Raw genomic sequence first — 25,292 nt, 5'->3', positions numbered from 1 at the left:
TAGTTACTTTTTGTTGCTGTACTAAGAGACGGTGACCAAGGCAACTTACACAAAACAGAGTTTATTGGGCTTACAGGTTCATAGGGTGAGTCTGCGACCTTTCTGGTGGGCATGACACTGGAGCAGGAGCTGAGAGCTCACGTGTTGAGATAACACCTATGAAGCAGAGAGAGAGAACGGGGAATGGTGTGAGCATTGAGAAGCCTCAGATTCTACCCCCAGTGACCACCTTAAACAGGACCACACCTCCTAGTCCTTCCCGAACAGTTCACCAATTGGGGACCAAGTATTCAAATATATGAGCCTATTGGGGGCCATTCTCATTCAAACCACCACAGCCATTGTGAGTAATACATGAATGAGTAATATAAATGTCTAAGTCCTCCCCCCCTTAGGTATCTAAAAGTGGAATTGCTAGATCACATGTTAAGTCTATGGTTTTTAATTTTTTAAAATACGTTTTATGTGTATAATACTTTATCTGCACGTATGTCTGTATACCATGTGCACAACTGGTGCTCACGAAGGCCAGAAGAGGGTGTTGGGATTCTCTACAACTGGAGTTTCAGATGATTGTGAGCCTCCATGTGGGTTCTTGGAATCAAACCCAGGTCCTCTACAAATCACCAAGTGCTCCAAACTTCTGAGCCATCTCTCTGCCCTCTAAGTCTTTGTGCGATTTTTTGAGAATGCACTGTCTTTTCCATAGCACCTATACCAATTACATCTGCACTAATTTCTTCATGTCTCTGACAGAAGTTGGACCCCCACCTCCTACCCAAACAGCTGACAGTAATGATGGGTATAAAGTGTCAAGTTCAGTTTGTAAACTGCCTGGTGCTTGAGAGACTTAGGAAGAGTATTTATTAGATATGAAGTCTGTGGGTTCAGAGACTTCTGAATAAAATGTCAGAGACTTCTGTATATTGACTGCTTACACAGTGTGGAGGTGGCACCTGCCTCTGTAATATTTGGAGGCCTTGGACAGAAATTATGTCTCCATTTACTTTCCTGTCACGTGTTTTAATTTAGGCTAACCCTAGTCATAGCATCTTCGCAGCTTTGGTGGAGCAGGACCAGGTTGAACATTTGGAGAACATTTGAGGACAGCTACTAATATATCTTAAAGAATGGAACTGAGTTTACAAATAGGATTTTAAAAAATGAAGTAAGGATGAGATTGATCTGCTGTCAGCATAAGTATAACTGTCCTAGCATAAAGCTCTTTAAGTTTTGGTTCAGAGAGTGTATTTCTGTTTTCTAGAATTCCCAACACAGAAACTACTTACCTGCAGCTGGTTTTGAGGTAGATTAAGTGAGAGGTTTTCTTGGTGTATCCTGCTACTCTCTGCTTATAGTTATTTTTAAAGCTAGCTTTAAATCAGAGAAATAATAACCAAGTTCTTTTTGATTTTTTTTTTTTTTTTCCAGAGTGCTGGGTATAAATGAATGGCAGAATACAGGGTTCCAGTATGATGTCATCAGCTGCTTAAATCTGCTGGATCGTTGTGATCAGCCTCTGACACTGTTAAAAGATATCAGAAGTGTCCTGGAGCCCACCCAAGGCAGGGTCATTCTTGCCTTAGTTTTGCCCTTCCATCCGTATGTGGAAAACGGTAAGTGTGGACAGGCCAACTCTTCTCAGAATGACTATCTATTGGCATTTTTGGTTTTATGTTATGAGCAACTAAACACAGCCTAGTGTTTTTTAGTCATCTAGAATTTAAAATAATACAATTAACCATATAGTATCATCTTGGTTAATCTTATCTTAATATAGCCCTTATTGCACTCTGGTGTGCCCTGACACTATTCGTACTTGTACTGGGCTGGGTCAGTGCGTCTGTGTCTGCACTCACTCAGCTTTAAATGGCACTTGAGCCATTTAGTTAGTGGCTTATATAGGCCAAGTCAAGTGGCGAATTGTATCTTTTAATCTTCTAGTAGATACTTGCTAAATGTCATAGTTGTTTTGTTTTTTACGTTTTTGTAATTTCTGTACCAGACTCTAATAAAAATAATGAGTATTCTCTTTAGAAGGTATTCATGCTCCAATTTGTATCATTTCTTTGAGTAACAAGATTTTAAAAAAATAATTTTATTATCATTTTTAGAACTGTCTCTGTGTGTGTGCTTATGAGTACAGCGTCTGCCGAAGCTAGAAGAGAGCATCAGATCCCTCGGGACTGGAGCTGCCCTGCTTGGGTTCCAAGTTCCAGGAACTGAACTTGGTTCCTTTGCATGTTCTTAACCTTGAAGCCATTTATCTCTCTAAGTCTTGTAATGTGATTTTGTAAATTAATGTTGCTGGTCTTCATTAGTATTGACTGAAGAATATACTAGAAAAGATGGGCTGTTTCCTGGCCTTAGGTGTACTGTGACTTCTGATTGTAACATGTCACAGTAATTCATACTTTAAGCTGCTGTCGTTTGCACTGTAGATCAACTTGAAAATTATGGCTTTAATTCTCTCTTCTGTATTTTGATAAGTTAATGTACATTAGTGGAAAACTACTTGTTGCGCATGTTCATATTTTAAAAATCTTTAGTCTTTCATTTTTTTTTTTTCCTGAGACAGGGTCTCATGTAGCCCAGACTAGTCTCAGATTTGCTGTGCAGCCAAAGATGACCTTGATCTTTTTGATCTTTCTGTCTTGGTTTCTCCAGTGCAGGATTTATGTGGTGCTAGAGATTAAACTTTTAAATCTAAACCTTTTAATTAAGGATGCTTGTAAATTCTTATTTTTCACCCATGGTAATAGTCCTTCTTTCCTTTCTTTCTTCCTCTCTCACTTTCTCCTTCCTGCTTCCCCTCCTTCCTTCCCTTTTTTCCCTCTCATTATTTCATTGCTTGCTTGTTTTGGAGGCAGGTTCCCAAAACTGCAGCTGGTTTGAAACTCATGCTCCTCCTGTTCAGCTTCCCACATGCTGGGGTTACAGTGATAGGTCACTATGATAGGGCCCTCCTTTGTGCTTAATGCTTGTCTTTACATTTACCCCGAACAAAAGTCAGTCTCTCTCTCTCTCTCTCTCTCTCTGTATTGGCAGACAAGGGAGGTTGATATCAGTTGTCTGTCTCTGTTACTCTTCATCTTTTGGCTTTTGAGATGGGGTCTCACTGAACCTGGAGTTTGCAGAGTTATAGCTGGACTGGTTGGGCAGCAAGCCCCAGATAGCTCCTGTCTTACTCCCTGGCATCATAATTCCGTGCTGCCACGCCCATCTCTTGTATGGGTGCTAGAAATCTGAACTCAGGTCTCATGCTTACATAGAAACATGTTAACCTCTGAGTCATCTCCCCATCATTGAGCCTTCTTTGATTTGTTATTGAGCCTGTCTCGTGTAACCTTTACTTACTGTGTAACTGGGGATGGCTTCAGCTCCTGATCTTTCTCCTGCTTCTGCCTCCAGGAAGTGGATTACAGGGGTTGGGGATTTAGCTCAGTGGTAGAGCGCTTGCCTAGTATGCACAAGGCCCTGGGTTTGGTCCTCTGCTTTGAAAAAAAGAAAAAAAAGTAGGTTACAGGTGTTTGCCATCATACCAGGCTTGAAGATGGAAAATTTTTAGACATTGGAGAGCAGGAAGAAAATGAGTGGAGGGGCTGGAGAGATGGCTCAGTGGTTAAGAGCACTGGCGGCTCTTCCAAAGGACCGGGTTCAATTCCCAGAACCCACGTGGCAGCTCACAACTGTCTGTAACTCCAAGACCTGACACCCTCACACAGACACACATGCAGGCAAAACACCCAGGCACACAAAATAAAAATAAATAAAAAAGAAAAAGAGTGAAATAGATATCCCCCCAGTCTTCTGTGTACATTATATCCCTGCTGTGAGTGCCGTCCATACATATTTATCATGTGTATGTTACACAGTGAAAAGACCCAGTAAGTGTCCTCTGATCTGACCTTGCTGCAGTGCCAGTCTCTGTGACTAAGCCTTGGCTCCCTCTCTGCGCTCACTAGACATTGAGTTGTAAGGTTCTGGCTTCCTGTGTCCTGATGGGCAACCACATGATAGAGCTTTAATGCTACTTCCTGGCATAGCAGGAGGAAGAAACATCAGTCTAACCACAAATTTCATTTCCTTGTGTTTCTGACAAGAAGCATTGAAAGGAAGTCAAGCTAAACAAGATCGCAGTTTTCACTTAAGACCGAGAACAAACTTCTTGATTGTGGGTGTCCAGAGCTGTCTGTGGACTCTAAGGAGTCTGGCCTGTGACACATTGCAAATTTGAGACAAAGCCTTGTTGCTAGGGGTGACCTTTATTGACCTGTAGCTTCTGCAGATTGTCTGGAGCACTCTGTTGTTGCTGTTCCTGCTTCCTTTCTCTAAGGCTCTAATTAAATCCTGATGATTTCCATGGGAAACTGTGAGGACGGGAGACTTCAAGGCGCAGAGTGGGCTTGTTGCGAGGGTGCCTGAGTGTGCTTAGCCTGCTTGGTTTAATTAATTAACAAAAGCAACTATAGGTGGAATGATTACTCTTGATGTTTTTTTTGTGGGGGGGGGGTAGGGGATAGTCAGTGCCATGTATTTAACTAAAGTTTTGTTGGTTAGGCTAACTTAGAAGAAGTAGTCTTGTATTTTGTTTCTCTTAAAGATTTATTTATTTTATGTGTATTGATGTTTTTCCTGCGTGTATGTCTGTGTGGAGTGTTGGATCCTCCGTAACTATAGTTACAGACAGTTGTTTGCTGCCATGTGGGTGCTGAGATTGAGCCTGGGTCATCTGGAAGAACAGCCAGTGCTCCTAACCTGAGCTGTGTCTCCAGCTCCACCTGTGTTTCTCAGTCTGTTTACTTGGTTCCCTCACCTAGTCTTCAATTGGGGTTGCTTATCTGGTGAGACCTGTTCAGGGAAAAAGATGTCATTAAGGAGAGTAATGTAGTACAAATGAAAATTTAATAACATGATTAATTTGTTAAAATCATAATTTTATGCAAAATCACTCATGGTAAAAATTGTTCAGGCTGCTTGCAAAAGGGTATATAATGAAAATCTTTGTTTTACTCTAATCCGTTTTTGGTTTTTGATCACCTTAAACATTCTTCAAATCTTACTGTACATGTATGCAGATAGAAGCCATTAGGAATACTTTAACTTTTCCTTGAAATATATCTAGGAACATATTTTAACACTACCTGGGTGTAAGTAGTGGTGAGCTGAACTGGCTCAGACTGACTCATGGGACCTGACCCTTACATGGAGTAGATGCAGTGTCGTTGCTGCTGAGTGTGGTGGAAACATTGACACATGGAATTTAACAAACTATAGATTATTTTCTCCTTCTTCAATATGGTTGTTAGCATTTACTGTTGGAGGAAAGAGGCCAGACATTAGCAGTCTGCTTTTACAATACCAGTAACAAAACTGTGGGGGTGATGGCTTATGTTGGTAAGCCTAGTGCTTGAGAGACCAAGGCAGGGGCTGCAGGAGCAGGTCTGGCCTAGTCTGGTCTGCATGGTGAGTCCAGGTGAGTCTTTACACAGATCACTGCTTGGTTTTTAAAAACCCTTTTCTTTTTTTTTAATGAAGAGTTGACAAATCTAGGAGTTAATACTGAATTTTATATCTGAGTATTCAGAGTCTTTGGGGATGGTCATACTGAAGACACTCTCTCTGAGGGGCCTCTTCCCCCCCCCCAAAGATATTTTGTTTTAAAAAAAATTTATTTATTTATTATGTATACAATAGTCTGTCTGTGTATATGTCTGCAGGCCAGAAGAGGGCACCAGACCTCATTACAGATGGTTGTGAGCCACCAAGTGGTTGCTGGGAATTGAACTCAGGACCTTTGAAAGAGCAGGCAATTGCTCTTAACCACTGAACCATCTCTCCAGCCCTCTGAGAGGCCTCTTTAAGACAATGCTACTCTGGTCTGCAGCACTTGTAAACATTCTAAATGAAAATGCTAGGAACGCCAGGCGTGGTGGTGCATGGCTTTAATCCCAGCTCATATAATTCCAGGACAGCCAGAGCTGTTACACAGAGAAATCCTGTCTCTAAAAAAAGAAAGAGGGCTGGAGAGATGGCTCAGCGGTTAAGAGCAATTGCCTGCTCTTCCAAAGGTCCTGAGTTCAATTCCCAGCAACCACATGGTGGCTCACAACCATCTGTAATGAGGTCTGGTGCCCTCCAGGCATACATGCAGACAGAATATTGTATACATAATAAAGAAATAAATACACACACACACACACACACACACACAGAGAGAGAGAGAGAGAGAGAGAGAGAGAGAGAGAGAAAATGCCATAAACAGCTGGTGGCACATATCTCTAATCCTAGCACTTAGGAGGCAGAGGCAAGCACATCTCTGGGCCAGCCTGGAAGTTCCAGAACAACCAGAGCTATACAGAGAAACCTTGTCTTGACAAACCAAAAAAGAAAATGCCACGAACATTGATACTATTACCATTTATTTTTTTTTCAGTTCTAGTGACTGGACCCATAATCTTGGATGTGCTACACAAGTGCTCTACACTGCAACTTATCTTCACACATTTACCTTTTAAAATGGCTCTGTGTGTGTGTGTGTGTGTGTGTGTGTGTGTGTGTGTGTGTGTGTGTGTGTGTTGGGAGATGTGGAGGTGAGAGAACAGCTTGTGGGACTTGATTCTCTCCTTCCACTGTTGGGTCCCAGGAATTGAGGTCTTTAGGCTTGGCAGCAAGCACCTTTACCTTTTGACCCATCTTCCCATCTTGCTGGCTCCTAATTTTTAAAAGTTGATTTATGTACATGCGTTGGGTTGTGTGAGTGCAGGTGCCTACAGAGGCCAAAAGACCAGGAGTTGGGATTATAGGAGGTTGTGAGTCACCTGACATGGGGCTAAGAGCCAAACTCCTGTCCCTGTTAGAGCAGTAACTACTCTTACTGCTCTAACACCTCTTCAGCCCCCCCACACCTCTTTAATTTTTATTTCAGATAGGGTCCCACTAGGTTATTTAGGCTGGCCCTGAACTCAAGATATTCCTTCCTTAACCTGAGGAGATAAGATTACAGAGTTGACCACAACGCCTCATAGATCGCCTTAATACTGTCGATAAGTAAGTTACCTTTAGGTGGTCTTTATGTCTGTGGAGGGTGCTATCTTGGTTTAGTATCATTGTCCTGCTGATTTTGTAGGATATAATTGGAAATGTTCTACTCTACGTTTTATTCTTTAAAAATTTGATAACATTATTTTGTGAAACTGTTGAGTGAGGCCTGTGCTTTTAAGAAATTGCCTGTTAGCAACTTTCTTACTCATTTATAAGGTCATGGTATGATTGAATTAGACTATTATGTTGTTGTTAATATTATTGTGTCCTGTTATGTAGTCTTGGTTGGTCTGGAACTTCCTATGTAGCTTGCGTTGGTCTCAAATTTATGTTTGTCTTTCTGCCTCTGCTTCTTGAATGCTAGGATTTATAGGCATGCCTATTCTTCCAGTTAGACATTCAGTCTAAAACTCACTCACCCAGGTAGAAACATGCAGGACTCCTAGTCTATTTTGTGGAAAGAGCTTAGTGTCAGAGGGCTAGCCCCTGTTTGAATTTGAAATATGGGTTAGCTTGACCTCTTAATAATCTGCCCAGAGCTTCTCCTGCCCAGAGTGGCTAATACCCACGTCAGGGCTTATTATGAGGGTTAAGTCATGTATTATTAAACAGTGGCCAACTGTATGGGTCTGGTTTCTGGTATTTGATCCATGCTAGATTTATTCTAGTCTGTCCTATTCTACTCTTTTTTTACTTGTGATTATTGATCATACTTGTTCACAGTTCCTCCCATAGAAGCCAGTGTCTTTTAGTCTGCCTTAAGCTCATAACAAAAGCATTCAGAATCTGAAGGCTTTGTTTTGTGTTTTAACTGTTATAAAGTAAGTTCTCTATCGGTGAGTGTGACTCCGCAGTTACATTTCCAGTGGTCACAGGTTTGAGATTTCTTACAAAGATAAAAAGGGAATTAATTCTTTTGAAAACCTCATTGGCATGTCTTGGCAGGCAATTCAGGGTAGAGGATATAGATAGTTCTGGATTCTTTTGCTTCTTCTATGGTAAGCCTCCCCTCCATTGTGCGGGATCTATGAGGTGGCCCCTTTGGGAGGTGATGGTGTTCACTAGGTCATTGTCCTGTGCTAGAGGTTCCAGAACCCACACTCTGCCTTCAGCTTTTGTTATGAGCTTCAGCAGTTTGGAGAAGGGACCTAATTAGAACCCACCTTGTAGGACTCTGATTCCACTTCAGCCTCTAGAACTCTGAAAAAGACATTTCTGCTGCTTGTAAGCCACAAAGCGTGTGATACTTTGTCACAGTGACAGCAGCCGACTAAGGTGCATCTTGTCATCATTCATCTTCATTGTCATGGGAGATGCCAGTCACATGGGAGGCTATGGTTTAGTATGTAACGGGAAATTCTCTGGATGCTCAGGGAGCAAGAAAGGATTCAGCTAATAGCTTCTGGAGAAAGGTCAGTGGCGGCAAGGAAGTGAAGTGTTTCTCATCTCAGTTGAAATGAAAGAAGTTTTAAAATAGAATTACTGTTCATTCATATTCATACAAAGTCATTTGAAGGTCTCTGTGCTGGGAAGAGCCAGGCAGTGGGAAATACCAAGATAAGTGAACACTGTGCTTCTAGTTGTGATTCTGTTACAGATTGTAGCTGTAACAGGCAATGTTGGGATAATGTTAAGAGACAGGGTAAAGTATGGTGGGACTAGAGAAGGAGAGCTCATTAGCTGGGACTTAGGGAAGGCTTTGTGTGTGCGTTGTTGAGTTGTTGTGTTTGTTGTCTTGCTTTTACAGTGCTGGGGTTGAACTCAGGACCTTGCTCATTCTATTGAGCTCTATCTTCATAGCTATTGCAAACTCACACAAGAGTGTGTGTAAAAGCATGAAGATGCAGGCATGGTGAGGTTGGGAGAGGACAAATTCAGTGTAAGCCAAGGACAGAGTGCAGGGCAGGCCATAGCCAGCTCATTGAGTGTTGGGCCCTCTTGTGTGTAATGTCAGAAATAGATGTGTAATGTACTTCCTCTGAAAATACCTTTCCAGTTTCGATTTAAAGTTCAACTTTGAGGCAGTTGCATTCATTCTTCAGGAAAGGCATATTAGAATTCAATCCTAATACAGGAATTTGTCTCCTGGAAATAGTACAAGAACACAATCACTGGCAGAAATGAATGATACTTGCATCCAGTACTCTACTCTTAGTGGAGTTAGTATTTACCCTTTTCTGTATTCTGGTCTAGAAGCTTGTTTATTTTGCTTAAACTGGCAGTTTCAGCGTGAGGAGGTTTGCCTCTTGGAGTCCATAGGACGTTCATTTTGGAGTATGGTAGCAGAAAGATGATGAGTTCATAGGCTATGTGGGGTCATGTGTCAGAAAGGAAGGGAGGGGAATAGCTCAGTGGTTAAGAGTGCTGTTCACCTTTAATCCCAGCACTCGGGAGGCAGAGGCAGGCGAATCTCTGTGAGTTCGAGGCCATCCTGGTCTACAAGAGCTAGTTCCAGGACAGGCTCCAAAGCTACAGAGGAACCCTGTCTCAGGGAAAAAAAAAACACAAGAAAAAAAGAGTACTGTTCCCATCACCCACATTGGACAGATCACAACTACCTGTCATTCCAGTTTCAGAGAATCTGATATCCTCACTTGGCCTCCGTGGGCACTTGCAGACACATGTACACATATAAATGAAAAAATGAAAATCTCAAACAACTAACCAGCCAACAAAAGTGTTGCTGTATATGCCACTGTATATTTCTTTTGCAATTGCTAACATACATGTACATATGTTGTATATGCTGTATATTCCTTTTGCATTTGCTAACATACACATGCATATGTATATCCTACACACAATACATGTGTACTCATGTGTGTGCGTGTGTGCACAAGTAAAGTGAGGTCACCTGCTTCTTTCTCTCCTGTTTTTGGGACACATGTTATCAGGATAGCACTGATTGAGCCACCAGGGTCAGACTCTTCCAAAGAAACTTTGAAGTGTGTGAGGACTGACTGTATCTGTGTTTTAGGAAGAGTGTGTGGCATTTAGTGCCTGTTTAAAAGAAACTACTGATAGAATTTACTGTGATTGAATTTAGTGAGCAATGTGAGCTTGTCAGTACTTTATACTCAAAGAACAATCCATGGCATACCTCTTAGTGAAGTAGTGAGGACCTTGCTGTGCCAGGCCCTCCATTTAAACTCACTAGTGGTCCTGGCACTCCCTGGGTCTGAGTCAGTTGTATGCATTTGTTCTGAGGCATTTTCTGATCTGCTTTGGGTTTTCCTGTTTGTTTTTTTGTATTCTTCCTCTAGTTTCTCTTTTGGTGTTGCTTTTCTTGGTTGTTGTGCATACTTTAGCAGGAGAATGTGCACTGCCTATTGCTCCATTTCAGTATCAGAAGAAATGATTTTTGTTCCAAGATACTTTTTACAGTGAGTTTCTCTTACTCAAAAATTGACCTTCTCCTCCCTCCTTTTGCCCCCTCTCACTCGATTCTCATTGTTTCATCATTCCCACAGCTCAGGAAGACACTGAGAATTCCCTCAGAATTCAGATCTGTGAGTTAACTCTAAGCCTTTTCCAGGTTAATGGCCGTCACATATCTAGTACGTTGGGTGACTGACAGGATATACATAACAATTTTAAAAGACTGTTAGGATGAAGGTTTTTTTTTGTTGTTGTTTTGTTTTTGTGCTTTTAAAACGAGGCTCCTTAGACTGTTCCTGGAAAAGTAGAAAAAGAGATCCTCCAGTTGAAATTTTTTGAGGTTTTCATTTTGTAGTTACTGTTAGTGACAGTTTCTTACACTCTGCCTTCTGGTGTGGCTGGTTGTCTTTTCCACTTTCCTTTTTCTTTTGATGGTGACAGTTGTTTTGGGACAGGGTGACATTTATCTCTGGTCTCAAATTCATCCTGTACTCAGGTATGACCTTGAACCTCTGATCCTCTTTATTCGACCTTCAAAATGTTGAGACTGTGGCCTTGTGTCACATTGCTGAGTTTATGTGGTGATGGGAATCAAACCCAGGGCTTTGTGCCTACTAGGCAAGCACTCTGCCGCCTAAGCTATGCCCCAGCTCTCTTGGGTGCTTTTGATTGATTTGTGTCCATTCATGCTGCGGTAGATGATGGAGTTGCATTTTCAGTGGTTTAATTAAAGAGTAAGTATCTCTATGGTCTTCCAGAGGTGGGAAGTGCTCTTCTGTTTTCATAAGTGCCGTCTCTCTCCTGTGACAGGAAACGGGAGCTGTGCTCATCATTATGTTACCAGAGATGTCATCCTAAGTTACATAGGAGCTGCTTTGCCACCTTGCAGCTTTGGCCTTGTGTACACAATGAATCATCTTGTGTGTGTGTGTGTGTGTGTGTGTGTGTGTGTGTGTGCGTGTGTTCATGCATTTCCTCATGAGGGTATGTGCATGTGTACTTTCAGTTTGAATTTTCTTTTTGTGTGAGAAAAGAATCCACCCTTTGCTTTAGTGTTGTGTGATCTTTTGAGACAAGCAACCTCTAGACTGACTTTGAACTCACTATGTATGTAGTCCAGGATGATCTTGAGTTTTAGAGCTTCTGCTTTTACCAAGTAAATAAGGGATTATAGGTAAATGTTGCTGACACATAAGGTGGCACACGCCTTTAATCCCAGCACTTGGGAGGCAGAGGCAGGCAGATCTCTGTGAGTTCGAGGCCAGTCTGGTCTAAAAAGTGAGTTCTGAGTAAGCCAGAACAAAGAAGCCCTGTCTTGGGAAAAAAACAAAACAAAACAAAACAACAACAACAAAAGTGGTGTTGCGGGACCAAAAGAGCAAAACACAAGTGTATATTACCATGCTCATCTTGGTTTGTTTCTGAGACATGGCTCAGGGGCTGGCTGTGAAGCTGATAGTTCTTCTGCCTTAGTCTCCGAGGGGCTGGGATAACAGGTGTGTACCATCTTGCCTGGCCCTTCCAGTTCTTCTAAGTCTGGTTACCAGTTTTTCTTTTTTAAAGGACAGTTTCTCACTATATAATCCACTATATAATCCTGGCTAGCTTTCATTTGCTACATAGACTAAGTTGACCTCTAACTGTCAAAGATGTGCCTGCCTCTGTCTCCTAAGTGCTGGAATCAAAGGTGTGTACTACTTCATCTGGCTTCATTTTTTCCATCCTTTTAAAGTACAGTATAGGAACTAAAATAAAATCTGTCATGATGCTCTTGTCAAATCTTTGACTCAGAACTTTACAGTTCTTGGTTCCAGTCTTCCTTCAGACTATTTACTTTTGTGAAAAAGCACTCAGGAGACAGAGGCAGGTGTGTCTTTGTTGGTTTCAGGCCAACCTGGTCTACATAGCAAGTTCCCAGCCAGCTAGGACTACAAGGGAGACATTTTTTTCAAAAAATAAGATAAAATAAGCCTTAGCTTCAATAGGAAAAAGTGTAAACAGACAGTTTTTGTCTTTATGCTTTTTTTTTTATATCACAGGAGGGTGAATTGAATATGTGGATGATATTCTCTTTTGGTTCAAAAAAAAGTTTAGATTTTTATTTTAAAAAACTGATGCTGGGGATGGGACCCAGGGCCTTAATGAATATTGGGCAAATGCTCTGCCATGGATCTATATTCCCAGCCCATGAAAAGCCCTTACAAATCGGTGAGTCTTCCCTATCCTGCCACCCTCCCAAAAGCAAAAAAAAAGGAACAAAACAAACAAACAAACAAAAAAACCCCACACACTTAATAGTCATCATCCTGTTGTGTTTGTCTCTTTCCTAGTCATCTGTTCTCTGTGTGCATTGTTATAGAAGGCTTAGCATTTGAGCCATGTGTTGTGGATTCAGGGATCCAACTACCCATAAAACTGCATTTCATCAGAATCCTGACTGTGGCTTGAGAGGTATTGTGTCAGAAAGTTGCCTAGACCATCCTGTCCCCAATGTCCAGTCCTAGACCTAGCAAGATGCTGCTTTTGTATCATTAGCAAATTTATTTTTTTCTTACTGGTAACAGTGATTTAAATATATTATTTTATCTGCACAGGTTTGTAGCATTGAGTTGGACCTACTGCTCACTGGCTACAGTATGAAGTAGCTCTTAGTTCATAAAAGGCCTCTTGCCTGTATTGAAAACCACATTATGAGCTGGGCAGTGGTGGTGCACACCTTTAATCCCAGTACTCAGGACCAGAGACAGACGACTCTCTGTGAGTTTGAGGCCAGCCTGGTCTATAAGAGCTTGTTCCAGGACAACTAGAACTGCTACACAGAGAAACCTTGACTCAGGAGGAAAAAACAAAAAACAAAAAACAAAACAAACAAAAGAAAACCACAGCAGTAAGATGGAGGCCTCTGAACTGTTAAACACTGTATCAAATGCCCTCTGTGATACTTTGGGCTAAAGAGGTTCTCTGGTAAAGACACTTTGTGAAAGAGTCTTCTAAAGGAAAACTTGGTTATTGACAGCTTGTTGGCAGTACTTTCTTTATATGCTTAGATCTGCATTGTGCCCTTTGCTGTTTTATACTTACAGGTTGTTGGCATGTTTCCACATATCTCTTATGGTATAATTCTTGAGCAATTTCCCGAAAGATGCGCCGAGCACTCTTCTGTAAAATCAAAAGGGAAGGTTTGTCTTTCAGAAACATAGGCTTCACCTGTATTGCAGGGGACTCAGCAGTGGGGCCCGTCTGCAGCCACACATTAACTCTTGTGCTCTGAGTGCATTCAGTAGAATTTATGGCTGAGATCTGTTGTATTGGATGACAGCTTCCTCCCCAGATGATTGCAGAAGATTCCTAACAGGGATCAGAAGCCTCTAGGGTGGAAGTTACTGTGTTCTCTGGGCTTCCTAGCACAGCTCACGTTTGAACTGGTTCCTGCCTGCCACCATGTTGAAATACAAGTACTAACAAACAGTACCTTTTGTGAGTCTTCTTTGGTTTCTCTGCTTCTTGAACTGTTAGATTTTGACTGTCAAGAATAAGAAAATCTGTGAACATTTTGTGATATTTTGTGCTGAAAGAAAACTGAGCTAATTCAGTGTTTGAATGACGCACTAGATAATTTTCGAAACACTTTGGATGCTTTTGTTTAATTAATAAGTGAATTAATGACTTAAATGAATATTACAGCATAGGAAAGAATTCTAATAGATATTTATACCCCCACTTTTTTAAGCATATGTACGGATCAAAGATAGTCCTTTTTGGTACTTGAATATTTTTTAAATTTATTTTTATGTTCATTAGTGTTTTGCCTGCATGTATGTTTGTATGAGGGTGTTGGATCCCATGGAACTGGAGTTAGAGACAGTACTGAGCTGCCATGTGGTGCTGGAAATTGAACCCGGTCCTCTGGAAGAGCAGCCGGTGTTCTTAACCCCTGGGCCATCTCTCCAGCTCCTAGGTCTGGAATATTTTAAGGCAACTTCTAATATCTTCATTAACTGTTTCTGCCCTTAAAAATTGTTCTTCTGATTTTCCTAGATAATAGTAGCCTCTTCCTCTCCATTCCTCGCCCTTGGAGTAGAGAGCCATCACAGGTACTGAGTCCCCAAGTTGTGGGCTCTGACTAGCAGTCTCAGTTATGAAGGCTCAAGGGACTGCAGCCTCCTCCCAAGTGGAGGCCCCTGAAGATGTGAACCAGGTGTTCACTGGGCCAAGTGTTTCTGAGGTGGACAGATGAGAATAACTGCTGTGGTAGCATTCAAGGTGAGGACATTGGACTTACTCTGAAGAGGACTGTGAAGATGACACACACCCCGGTGATGTAGACGGAGAGCAGTGCTATGATCACTATCAGGAGACTGTGCACCTCCCTGCTGAGAAGTCCTTCTTCATGGTGGAGACAGAAAGAAGAGGCACTGTTGAAGCATGTGCTGGCAGGCATCTATGAAGCATCACTTACATCATTTAGAGGTGGAGTCTGAACTTGCTGTGCTCACCCATGCCAGCATTGTCTGCCTGGGGCCCATGAGGAGAAGATGTTCAAGAATGGGCTAAGTTGTTCAGTGGCCTTGAAATGCATTACAACAGATATGCTTCTTCATACAATAAAAACATTAAAAATTAAATTGAAGAGCCAGCCGTGGTGGCTCATACTTTTAATGCCAGCACTTGCAAGGCAGAAGCAGATGGACTCTGAGTTTGGAACCAGACTACTTTAAATAGCAGGTTCTAGGACAGCCAGGGCTACATAGTGAGACTTTGTCCCAAACAAATAAATTGAGTTGAACATCTGTTGTAGGGTTAAGAATTATCTTTTTGGTTTTTGATTTTTCTCCCCTTTCTTAGACTGTTGATTGAACCTAGTGCCTCAGCATGCGTAGGCCTTCTACCACCACACTACAGCCAGCCCAAGAATTACTTTTTATAAACACTCCTTAAATACATGGACATTGACATTTTCTTTGTTAGAAGTGATCAACAAGTGTCATCAAGCCTGTTGCTGCAGTGCAGATATTTTCTTGGTATTCATTGGTGCAGCTGTTTGAAGCTGACCAGTGCTATCTGGTAAAAACTAGAGGAGGCGGAACCCTGAGGAGCTAAGAGCCAGCCCCTTGCTTTAAAGGCAGTTGTGGCATGTGTGTCCCCTAGTGAAGCCCTCCAAGGAGTAATACTGAATACATTTTCACATTCTGAATTTTTTCCTTTTGGGCAGGAAGTATCCTGTGTTCAAAGAGGGAATTAAGGAACTTGTGTGTCTTTCTGTACTGACTATATGAAACATGAAATACAATTAGATACAAAATTATTTCCCGCTAACCTATGGTTCCCGCTCAATATCCCATAGGTCCTGTCCCATTGACTCAGTTTGTACAATGCACATTTTTTTTGTAAATTGTCATAACATTTTGCTCAGATTTTTAAACCTTTATCTCATAAGCACAAATTATGTTATAAATCTGGAAATATACTGTCTTGACACAAGCTGCTAGTTTTCAGAACCTTCCTGACTGACTCCAACTGGTATCCACAGACACAAGAGACAATGGAGGCCCTTCTCAGTTCTCTTTCCATGCCCAGACTTCACTGATAAGCAACTAATCTTCGTCCCTATGCTGCAGTGTCTAGGTGTATCGCGGGGGGGGGGGTTGTGTGTGTAGTGTCTAGGTGTAACACGGGGGGGTCTGTGTGTGCAGTGTCTAGGTGTAACACGGGGGGGTCCTGTGTGTGCAGTGTCTATGTGTAACACGGGGGGGGTCCTGTGTGTGCAGTGTCTAGGTGTAACATAGGGAGAGGGGTCCTGTGTGTGCAGTGTCTAGGTGTAACACGGCGGGGGGGTCTGTGTGTGCAGTATCTAGGTGTAACATAGGGAGAGGGGTCCTGTGTGTGCAGTGTCTAGGTGTAACACGGGGGGGGGGTGTCTGTGTGCAGTGTCTAGGTGTAACATAGGGAGAGGGGGTCCTGTGTGTGCAGTGTCTAGGTGTAACACGGGGGGGTGTCTGTGTGTGCAGTGTCTAGGTGTAACATAGGGAGAGGGGGTCCTGTGTGTGCAGTGTCTAGGTGTAACATGGGGAGGGTCCTGTGTGTGCAGTGTCTAGGTGTAACATGGGGAGGGGGGGTCCTGTGTGTGCAGTGTCTAGGTGTAACACAGGGAGGGGGGGTCCTGTGTGTGCAGTATCTAGGTGTAACACGGGGAGGGGGGTCCTGTGTGTGCAGAGTCTAGGTGTAACATAGGGAGAGGGGGTCCTGTGTGTGCAGTGTCTAGGTGTAACACGGGGGGTCCTGTGTGTGCAGTATCTAGGTGTAACATGGGGTGGGTCCTGTGTGTGCAGTGTCTAGGTGTAACATGGGGGGTCTTATGTGTGCAGTGTCTAGGTATAACGCGGGGGGGGGGTGTCTGTGTGTGCAGTGTCTAGGTGTAACATAGGGAGAGGGGGTCCTGTGTGTGCAGTGTCTAGGTGTAACATGGGGAGGGTCCTGTGTGTGCAGTGTCTAGGTGTAACATAGGGAGAGGGGGCCCTGTGTGTGCAGTGTCTAGGTGTAACACGGGGGAGGTCTGTGTGTGCAGTGTCTAGGTATAACGTAGGGAGGTCTGTGTGCAGTGGCTAGGTCTAACACATGCTTGCATGTTCAATGTCTTAGTTTAACACAGGGAGGCCTATGTATCTTACCAGCTTTCTCAGAAACTGGCTTAGTTTGCACCAGTTAGAAAACCACCCTGTAAGAGAAGCAGAAGTGACCAAAAATTGGACTCAGAAATAAAGAGGATTAAACGTTAATTTGGAGAGAAGCCGCCAGTAGATCCTTGGCCTTTGTCATTCTGTCTGAATACCAAAGAAGAAAAACTGATGACTCTGGCCTCCTGAAAAGATCCCTGACAATCCCTCACTCACACAAGGACATCAGACCTACATAAACACCAGCAGTAATTTCACCAGGCCAGTCCCTTGAGCAGCCTGAGGTAAAGACTGCAAACAGTCTGGTAGCACATGCCTGCAATGCAAGCTTCTTGGGAAGCTGAGGCAAGAGGAGCACTTGAGCCAAGAGTTCAAAGCCAGCCTAGAACACTGAAGCAATGCTTGATTTCTTTTAAAGAGTTGATTTAAAAAAAAGAAAGAAAAATGAACAATAACAAAAAATCAAAAGACTTTCCACCGTTTTGAAGCTGACAGCAAATGTGACGCAGCCCTGTGAACGGACCTCTTACCACCAGTGCAGTCCCGCTTCCGGTCTGTTTAGCTCTTGGTGCTGGCTCATGGGGAAATGCTATTCCACAGATGTAAATTGCACTGTCATTTGGAGACACCCTGTTGACAGTGAGGGAGACTCGATTCTGGTCCAGGGTTTCTTCCACTGTGAACTTGTCTGCCTTATTCCTGCATCCATCCAAGCACAGAGCCTCAGGCTGATGAGCGCCACAGCGAAACCACAGGCTTCTTGGTTGCTTTGAAGAACATCCAGTTGTGGAAAAGGTACACTCCAAGGTGACAGTCTCAGAAGTGTAGTCCACCTCTAGGTAACTTGGCTGCACCACAGAGACAGTGCAGGCACCCACCACACCTGTGTGAGGAAGCACGTGATTGTTGGGGAGCTTCTTTGCTGTCGCTGCTTCTGACCCTATTGAGCGAGGGACCAGTCTCTGATTCTTGTCCTACTCCCATTACAAACAAGACTGTAAAGACAACAGTGGGACTAGCCTGTGCTAACTCATTGCTGCTGGTCTTTACCTGATGGTTGTTGGCATGTCACCTGGCTACCTGAGGACAACCTCAGAGAGCTTCTCACGGGATCAGTGTGGCTAGTGGAGGTGGTGTGTCTGAAGCCAGAAGGACATTTTTTTTAATGATTTATTTATTATGTATACAGTGTTCTGCCTGCACACCAGAAGAAAGCACCAGATCTCATACAGATGGTTGTGAGCCACCATGTGGGTGCTGGGAATTGAACTCAGGAACTCTGGAAGAGCAGCCAATGCTCTTAACCTCTGAGCCATCTAACCCCCAGAAGGACATTCTTAATGCCTACAAGCATTTCCTTGATCTCAGACCATCCATGTAATCCTGAAGAGCCTGTTTCCTCCTACACACCTCTTGATTTGGGGTTTGGTTGAGCACATGAGCACCACCAGGTTTTCTGCCTGTTGGGGGCTGGATTGCCTAGGGATGAATCTGGTGTCCATTTGGGAATTAGGATAATGGAAAAAGATGTGCCTATGAGAAAATGCAGGTCTGACTGCTGTAGAGCTGAGGTCAGGGAGGGAGTTCTGTTGTAGAGTAACTAGGAGAACACAGACGGCCGTGGGAACCCATCTCTGCACTTGTGGCTCTGAATGCTGCCTGGGTCTGCTATGATGGTGGGGATGCTGCTCCCTTGTGCAGTTCATATGGTTTAAATGTGTTGTATTTAATAGAAGGCAGACATCACTACTCTCCACTGTGTGGAGCTGCTTGGAGCTTGAGTTCCTATCTTGACCGTGTCACGTGAAGAATAGTATTGGTTGAGGCAGATGGGAATTTATATGAGTTTTCAGTTCAACTTCTGCCTAGTTCTACACACCAAATGGTCTCAGAAAAAATAATGGGCCAAATGGTCTTACTTACCCTACTTTGCTCCTAAGAATGGGGGCGGGGGTCAGTCCAAGTCCTCTGATGCTTATATTTATTTAGCAGTGGTTCCCAATCTTCCTAAGGCTGGGACTCTTTAATTCAGTTCCTCCTGTTGTGGTGGCCTCTAATCATGAAATTATTTCATTGCCACTTTATAACTAGAATTTTGTTGCTGTTTTGAATCATAATGTAAATATCTGATATTTGACTTCCCCAAAAGTGTTCAACCCACAGGTTGAGAGCTGCTGACTTAGGGGCTGGGGCTCTTTTTAACATTTTGTCCTGCAGGTTCCCACCCAGAGCAGCAGAAGGCAGGGAAGTTAGTCCCAGCGTTTGTGAGAGGCTGTGCTCACATTTCACTCTGAGCTGTGTGTACGTTGATGGAAGCTGAGGCTCTGTGAGACTTGCTGAGAGGAGTTGGTCAGCTGGGAGTACCTCCTGGCTTCTTGTGTGCCCGGGGCAGTGGGCTCATCTGCGCCTGTTGACTCAGCCCCTCCCTCAGTCCAGGGACAGTCACCTTAGAAGTCCTCTACATGCAGATTTGAAATGGATCAGTCCTGTCAGGTTCCAACACTGCAGACAGAGCCCCAGTCTCAGATGACTTTCGGGTAAAGAGTTTAAAAGTAGAGCCAACCTCTAACCCAGTAAAAAATACTTACAACTTAGGAGTTTCCTATCTCAGCCTCAGGGTGGAAGAAATCACGAGACAGGCCAACGGAGGGGGCATTGCTGTTCCTCCCCCTCCAGTTGAGCAATGTTAGCCAAAACAAGAATTCTGGATAGTGTCTCACCAAAGCCCTCTCCTGTGAAGTTTTTCTTTTAGGAATTCTTAGGTTTTATAGTTTTGCTTTGTTTTTTAAATCAGTTTCCACTGAAAATGTTGAAAATTTATCTTGGGAGGAAATAAAATCACCTTACTACTTTTTGAGAACTAAGGAATACTGTAAACTTATTTTGTTTGTGCTTATGTACGTCTGCCTGTTCAAGTGTGTGTACTTGTGTGTGTGGGCATGCATGCATGAGTGTTGAGGTGCATGTGGAGGCCGGAGGATAACCTCAGTTGTGTTCTTGGGAGCTGTTTACTTTTGTTTTTCCAGATGGTCTCAGTGATTGAGTAGACTGGGCTGTCTAGTGAGCCCTGGGGAGTCTGCCCAGCTCTGCCTTCCCATCACTGATATCGTAAGTGGGTGCCACCAGGCCTGACCTTTTTACATGGGTTCTAGAAACCACATGTAGGTACAACAAGCACTTTACTGAGTTATCTCTCTAGCACCAACATTTATTATTATTATTAATTATTGTTATTATGGCTTTTCAAGACATAGACTTTTCAAGACAAGATTGTATAGCTCTGGCTGTTCTGGAACTTGCGCATTAGACCAGACTAGCTTCAGTCAAACTCAGAGATCACCTGCCCCTGTCTCTGCCTCTGCCTCTGCCTCCTGAGTGCTGGGACTAAAAGCATGTGCCACTACCACCCATCCCAACATTTTATTATTGTGGAGAATGTCAAGGATGCAAAGTAGGTCCCTAGCACAGCAGACCCACCGTTGCCTGGCTTTCCCTCAGTCTTGTTTCATCTCTCCTTACTGTCTCGTCCTTGTACCCCTTTGTTACTGTATCTGCAAGCATTTCATAGTACAGCTGGAGAGGTAAGGCTTTTCTTTAACCAACTAAAATAGTGTGTAAAAGTAATGTATAACTCATCGCAGACAGTAGAGCCGTGTAAGAGATCACCGTGGTTCCTTAACCAGAAAAACTAGTTAACATTCTAGTATCATCCATTCTCTTCCCCTCCCTGTAGCCTGCTTTCCTTTTCTTGTGTGTGAACCCAGAGCCTTGCATATGCTGGGCAAGTGGCTCACTGCTGGATGGTAGACATACCCTGTATTTCTTTACAGATGAGGAAAACATACTAATTTCAAGAACTTCTGCTCCATTTCTTTCCTTGCAGTCTAAATTTTATGGGTAAATCTGAGATTATTTATAACTATGATGAAAGAAATAACTTTTTTAAAGCTAGAACAGGTACAGGCAGAATTTGGAGATTAGTTATATTATGGGATGACTTTTCTAGAACAGGTTACAGTAGCTTTAAAATTCTTTTCAGCCGTTAGAAACACTGTCCTATGGGATACTAGGCAATTCTTGTGCAGTGTGCTCTAGTCCAGAGCAAGCTTGCCCGTGTGGGAATTGACTCGTTAGCACATGTGGTGCTGAGCAGATCCTGTCAAGACTAGCAGGAAACCTTCCTTCAGCTGTGGGAAAGAAGAAACCCACCACCTTACTGTAGCACTATACATTTTAAATTATTTGGCAAGAGCTTAAGTATACATTTATTAGTCAGGAAGCAGCAATTCATCTAAATGAAATCGAGAAGAGAAAAAACCCCCCTTACCGACATGAAATAGGATCAGGCTGATTTCCAGCGGGAGGCCGACCTTGCTTGTACTCACAGGGCCCATCACTCTGCGTGTGCTGGGCATGTACTCAAGAGGATGCTTCCTTTTCCTCCTTTTTCAGAAAGGAAGAAGTAAAGAGGAAGCACAAGCAGGAACTTTTAGAAATTGTGTAAACATGGTTTCTAACAAGTTTCACCATTTAAAGTTGAGATTTTGGGAAGTAGTCTACAAGACATAGGCACAGGAGACCACTTCCTAGGTAGAACCCCAGTAGCACAGACAATAAGAGAATCAATGAATAAATGGGACCTCCTGAAACTGAGAAGCTTCTGTAAAGCAAAGGACACCGTCAGTAAGACAAAAAGGCTACCTTCGGACTGGGAGAAGATCTTCACCAACCCCTCATCAGACAAAGGCCTGATCTCCAAAATATATAAAGAACTCAAGAAACTAGACACTAAAACTCTAATTAACCCAATTAAAAAATGGGGTGCTGATCTGAACAGAGAATTCTCAACAGAAGAACTTCGAATGGCCAAAAGACACTTAAGGTCATGCTCGACATCCTTAGCGATCAGGGAAATGCAAATCAAGACAACTTTGAGATACCATTTTACACCGGTCAAATTAGCTAAAGTCAAAAACACCAATGATAGCTTATGCTGGAGAGGATGTGGAGAGAGGGGAACTCTCATCCATTGTTGGTGGGAATGCAAACTTGTGTAGCCACTGTGGAACTCAGTGTGGTGGTTCCTCAGGAAACTGGGAGTCAACCTCCCTCAAGACCCAGCAATTCCTCTCTTGGGAATATACCCAAGAGATGCCTTATCATACCACAAAAGCATTTGTTCAACTATGTTCATAGCAGCACTATTTGTAATAGCCAGAACATGGAAACAACCTAGGTGCCCCTCAATAGAAGAATGGTTAAAGAAGGTGTGGAACATATATACACTAGAGTTTTACTCAGCGGTAAAAAACAATGACATCTTGAATTTTGCATGCAAATGGATGGACATAGAAAACGCTTTACTGCGTGAGGTAACCCAGACCCAAAAAGAGGAATATGGTTTGTATTCACTCATATGTGGATTCTAACCATAATTAAAGGTCTTTGAGCCCTTTAAAAAAAAATAAAATAAAGTTGAGATTTTGGTTGAGAGTGTTTTTCTAAACGTGTATATTTTAGAAATTTTCATAGGCGTTTAACATTCTGTGTGGAGGTTCGCTTTATACCTAGCCATGTCTCAGGAAGTCATGTGATTCTCATGAGTGCTCTTGTTGCTGCTGTGGTCATGTGTGGAAAGCCTCTCAGGGCAGAAATTGCTAAACCTGAGCAGCCATAGGTCATGTTTCCTGTAGGCTTGGGGGAAAAACCAGTGGTCAACACATCCTAGTATGGTGAAGAAGTGTGTGGCTGCTGTTAAACATGTCCACCTGGCTTTAATTTGGACTCCTTAGTGTTGACAAGCAAATTGAGTGTGCTCCTGGTCTGTGTTCTGGGTATGAGTCACACACAGCCCCACGGTCACCACACACACTCAGCCTGTCAGTCAGGTCAGTTCTCAGGAACTGACTCGGACTGATCCAGCCAAAGGAGATCTGTTAAAAAGGTTTGAGATGGCGCCTGGAGAGCCATGTGAGCTCAGAGTCAGGAGGTGCCTGAGTCACACTGACACTGGTGTGATGCTGGGCTGGGCTGCGCCCTCCGGGCACCAAGTGCTGCTCACTCGTCACGATGCACCACTCACTAGTCTACTGCCCTAGCCACTTGGTGTCTGTGCCTGCACTTAGCAAAAAGCCTCCTGTTCTTTTGGGTCATTCCACTCCTGGCATCAGACCAAGGTGCTGCACCAGTCCCCTGCTGCAAGGAAGGCCAGAAAAGCAGCTCCCTCACCCCACCCAACAAAGGATTAATTCCTCAGAGGGGCTGGCCGCTGAAAGTATATACAGTCTTTCCCCAGTATCCTGTGTGCTCCAGTCACCTGCTGGTGGCAGATCTATTTAGCATCAGAAGCTTCACTCTGAATTCAGTGGCGTATCACCATAGCCTCTAAAAGCACCCCACATTCAAACACACTCTTGGTTTTGTCCTTGTATAGTCAGGGTGTGGCTTGGAGGAGAGCGTGACCTTGCCTGCTTTCCACACCCCAGGCTCTTAATGTTTATAGGTTCGGAAGTGTTTGACAGATGACTTAGGGAATGGGTCAGCATCTCTTGAAAAGTCTGAGTGTCTGTAAATTAAATTCCTCATGAGCCTATTTTAATTTTCATGCAGGTAACTTTCTAGACTGGAAGTTGAGTAAGTGTTCTGTATATGTAGTTCCTTGTACTGACCAAAACTTCCTTTCCAATACTAGCAAGCAGTTCATCTCTGAGCCCATATTAGTATTTACTGCCTAGTTTTCTGAGCCACAAGAGAAGCTCCATCAGTGTAGGATCTGGATGCAGATAGCGTGAGAGCAGACGGGGCAGATTCTGTCGCTCCTTCCCGGCTGTGTCCACCAAGGGTGTCCAGCACCCGGAATACTAGCACTCCCTTCCCTTCCCTCTTAGTGAATCATTTGTTCAAGGATTTAACTTGATATTTTTATTTGTTCTAGTAGGTGGCAAGTGGGAGAAACCATCAGAAATTTTGGAAATCAAGGGACAGAATTGGGAAGAACAAGTGAACAGCCTGCCTGAAGTCTTCAGGAAAGCCGGCTTTGCCATCGAAGCCTTCACCAGACTGCCGTACCTGTGTGAGGGCGACATGTACAGTGACTACTACGTGCTGGACGACGCTGTCTTTGTTCTCAGACCAGTATAGACATGCGCAGGCCCCAGAAGAGGGGCTGTGTCCAGTGGTGTGAGGGGACTGCCCCTGGAGGCTGCCATTCTCAGTATCATGGAGGAATTTTAAAAGCCAAAATACTAATTCTTTCTTTGTAGTGTGTAAAGGAGTGTTTTTAAAAACAAAAACCCAACTCTTTGTGTATTTTTAATCAAGTCTTTACTCAGAGTCACGCTCCAAATGCAGGTCACTCTCCAATTATGATGGAAGATATTTTTTATACTTAATTGCTGTAGGGACTCATTCCCAGACAAAGCAATAGTCATGACGTCATGGAACCAATAAATGGATTGTTTTTAATAAATGAAGACTGGCAATAAAGCTGTCCATTCAATTCCAAATATTGGTTATAAGGTAGAGCCACTGATAACTCTTTCATGTTTAGAAACTCCTTCTGTTGCTATTCAAAAAAATGTTTTTAATCATGCTAATAAACGTTTTTGGAGATGACTCTGCCCCACATTTAAGTTACTTTCAAACTCTTCTTTGGGTTCAGGATGCTCAGTTGAAGCCTGATTTGAAACGTGCTGGCCAAACAGGGAAGGCGGGCTTCAGCTTTGGCATGGTGGAGCATGAAGCTTGCAGAGAACCTCTGGCGGTCTTGACATCCTTGGAATGACCTGCTAGCTTCATTTAGATAGAGTGCTCTAGGAAGCACCATCCGCAGTGTTGTGAAGCGCCTGCTCTGGCCAGCCTCTCCCACAGCTCTGTCTCCCGGTCTACCTTGTGTCCTCAGGGTTGAAGCATTCCATTGCATTGACTGACTGGATGCAGCCTAAATTCAGCTTCTTCCTCTTCCTCATAGGCCTCCTTTCCAGAACATGACTTATCCCCAAGTCCTTAACTGAGCTCAGTATTTGTCAAGAACGTGTATGTTTGCTGAAGACCACAACAGACACATGCTAGAATCTAGGATTGCCTCCCGTAAACTCAAAGATGGTGCTAGAGACTTCTTTAGCAAGGTCAGTAACCATTGTGGACATTCAGAAGAGCAGACTGCTTACCCCAGAGCCTAAAGTCCCAGTGGTCACA

At 43.3% G+C, this 25,292-nt stretch overlaps 2 protein-coding genes across 6 annotated transcripts in view; one reads left to right on the top strand and one right to left on the bottom strand.

Moving 5' to 3' along the window:
• Mettl9 (methyltransferase 9, His-X-His N1(pi)-histidine) overlaps positions 1 to 24,710 on the top strand; it is a 42,650-nt gene extending 17,940 nt beyond the window's left edge. The window contains exons 4-5 of one of the 3 annotated variants that reach the window (XM_085693028.1): positions 1,432 to 1,616; positions 24,034 to 24,710. In XM_085693028.1, coding sequence (XP_085549154.1) covers positions 1,432 to 1,616; positions 24,034 to 24,236 — 388 coding nt within the window. In that variant the 3' untranslated portion in view covers positions 24,237 to 24,710. Of the gene's footprint in view, positions 1 to 1,431; positions 1,617 to 2,114; positions 2,720 to 24,030 lie in introns of those variants that run through there. The other 2 variants (XM_085693027.2, XM_085693029.2) reach the window with 2 other exon arrangements.
• Positions 46 to 21,576, bottom strand: Igsf6 (immunoglobulin superfamily member 6). Of its 3 annotated transcripts, none has more exons than XR_015003066.2 (7): positions 21,424 to 21,576; positions 17,620 to 17,979; positions 14,705 to 14,808; positions 13,895 to 13,945; positions 13,504 to 13,581; positions 3,358 to 3,494; positions 46 to 156 (listed from the first exon to the last, which is right to left on the bottom strand). XR_015003066.2 is itself a non-coding variant. In XM_048460526.2 (6 exons), the coding sequence occupies exons 1-6, from the start codon at positions 21,509 to 21,511 to the stop codon at positions 11,167 to 11,169; spliced, it is 738 nt and encodes a 245-aa protein (XP_048316483.1). In that variant the 5' UTR covers positions 21,512 to 21,576; the 3' UTR covers positions 9,725 to 11,166. The 3 variants fall into 3 exon arrangements, 1 of the variants encoding a protein (XP_048316483.1); XR_015003067.2 differs by having other exon boundaries at positions 3,358 to 3,491; XM_048460526.2 differs by lacking the exons at positions 46 to 156; positions 3,358 to 3,494 and adding an exon at positions 9,725 to 11,223.
• Positions 24,711 to 25,292: the final 582 nt, after the last annotated feature.

The sequence above is a fragment of the Myodes glareolus genome, chromosome 7, assembly GCF_982192425.1.
Source record: "Myodes glareolus chromosome 7, mMyoGla1.1, whole genome shotgun sequence".
NCBI lineage: Eukaryota > Metazoa > Chordata > Mammalia > Rodentia > Cricetidae > Myodes > Myodes glareolus.
Note: the sequence above shows the minus strand (reverse complement) of the source record. Positions and strands in the feature narration are given on the sequence as shown.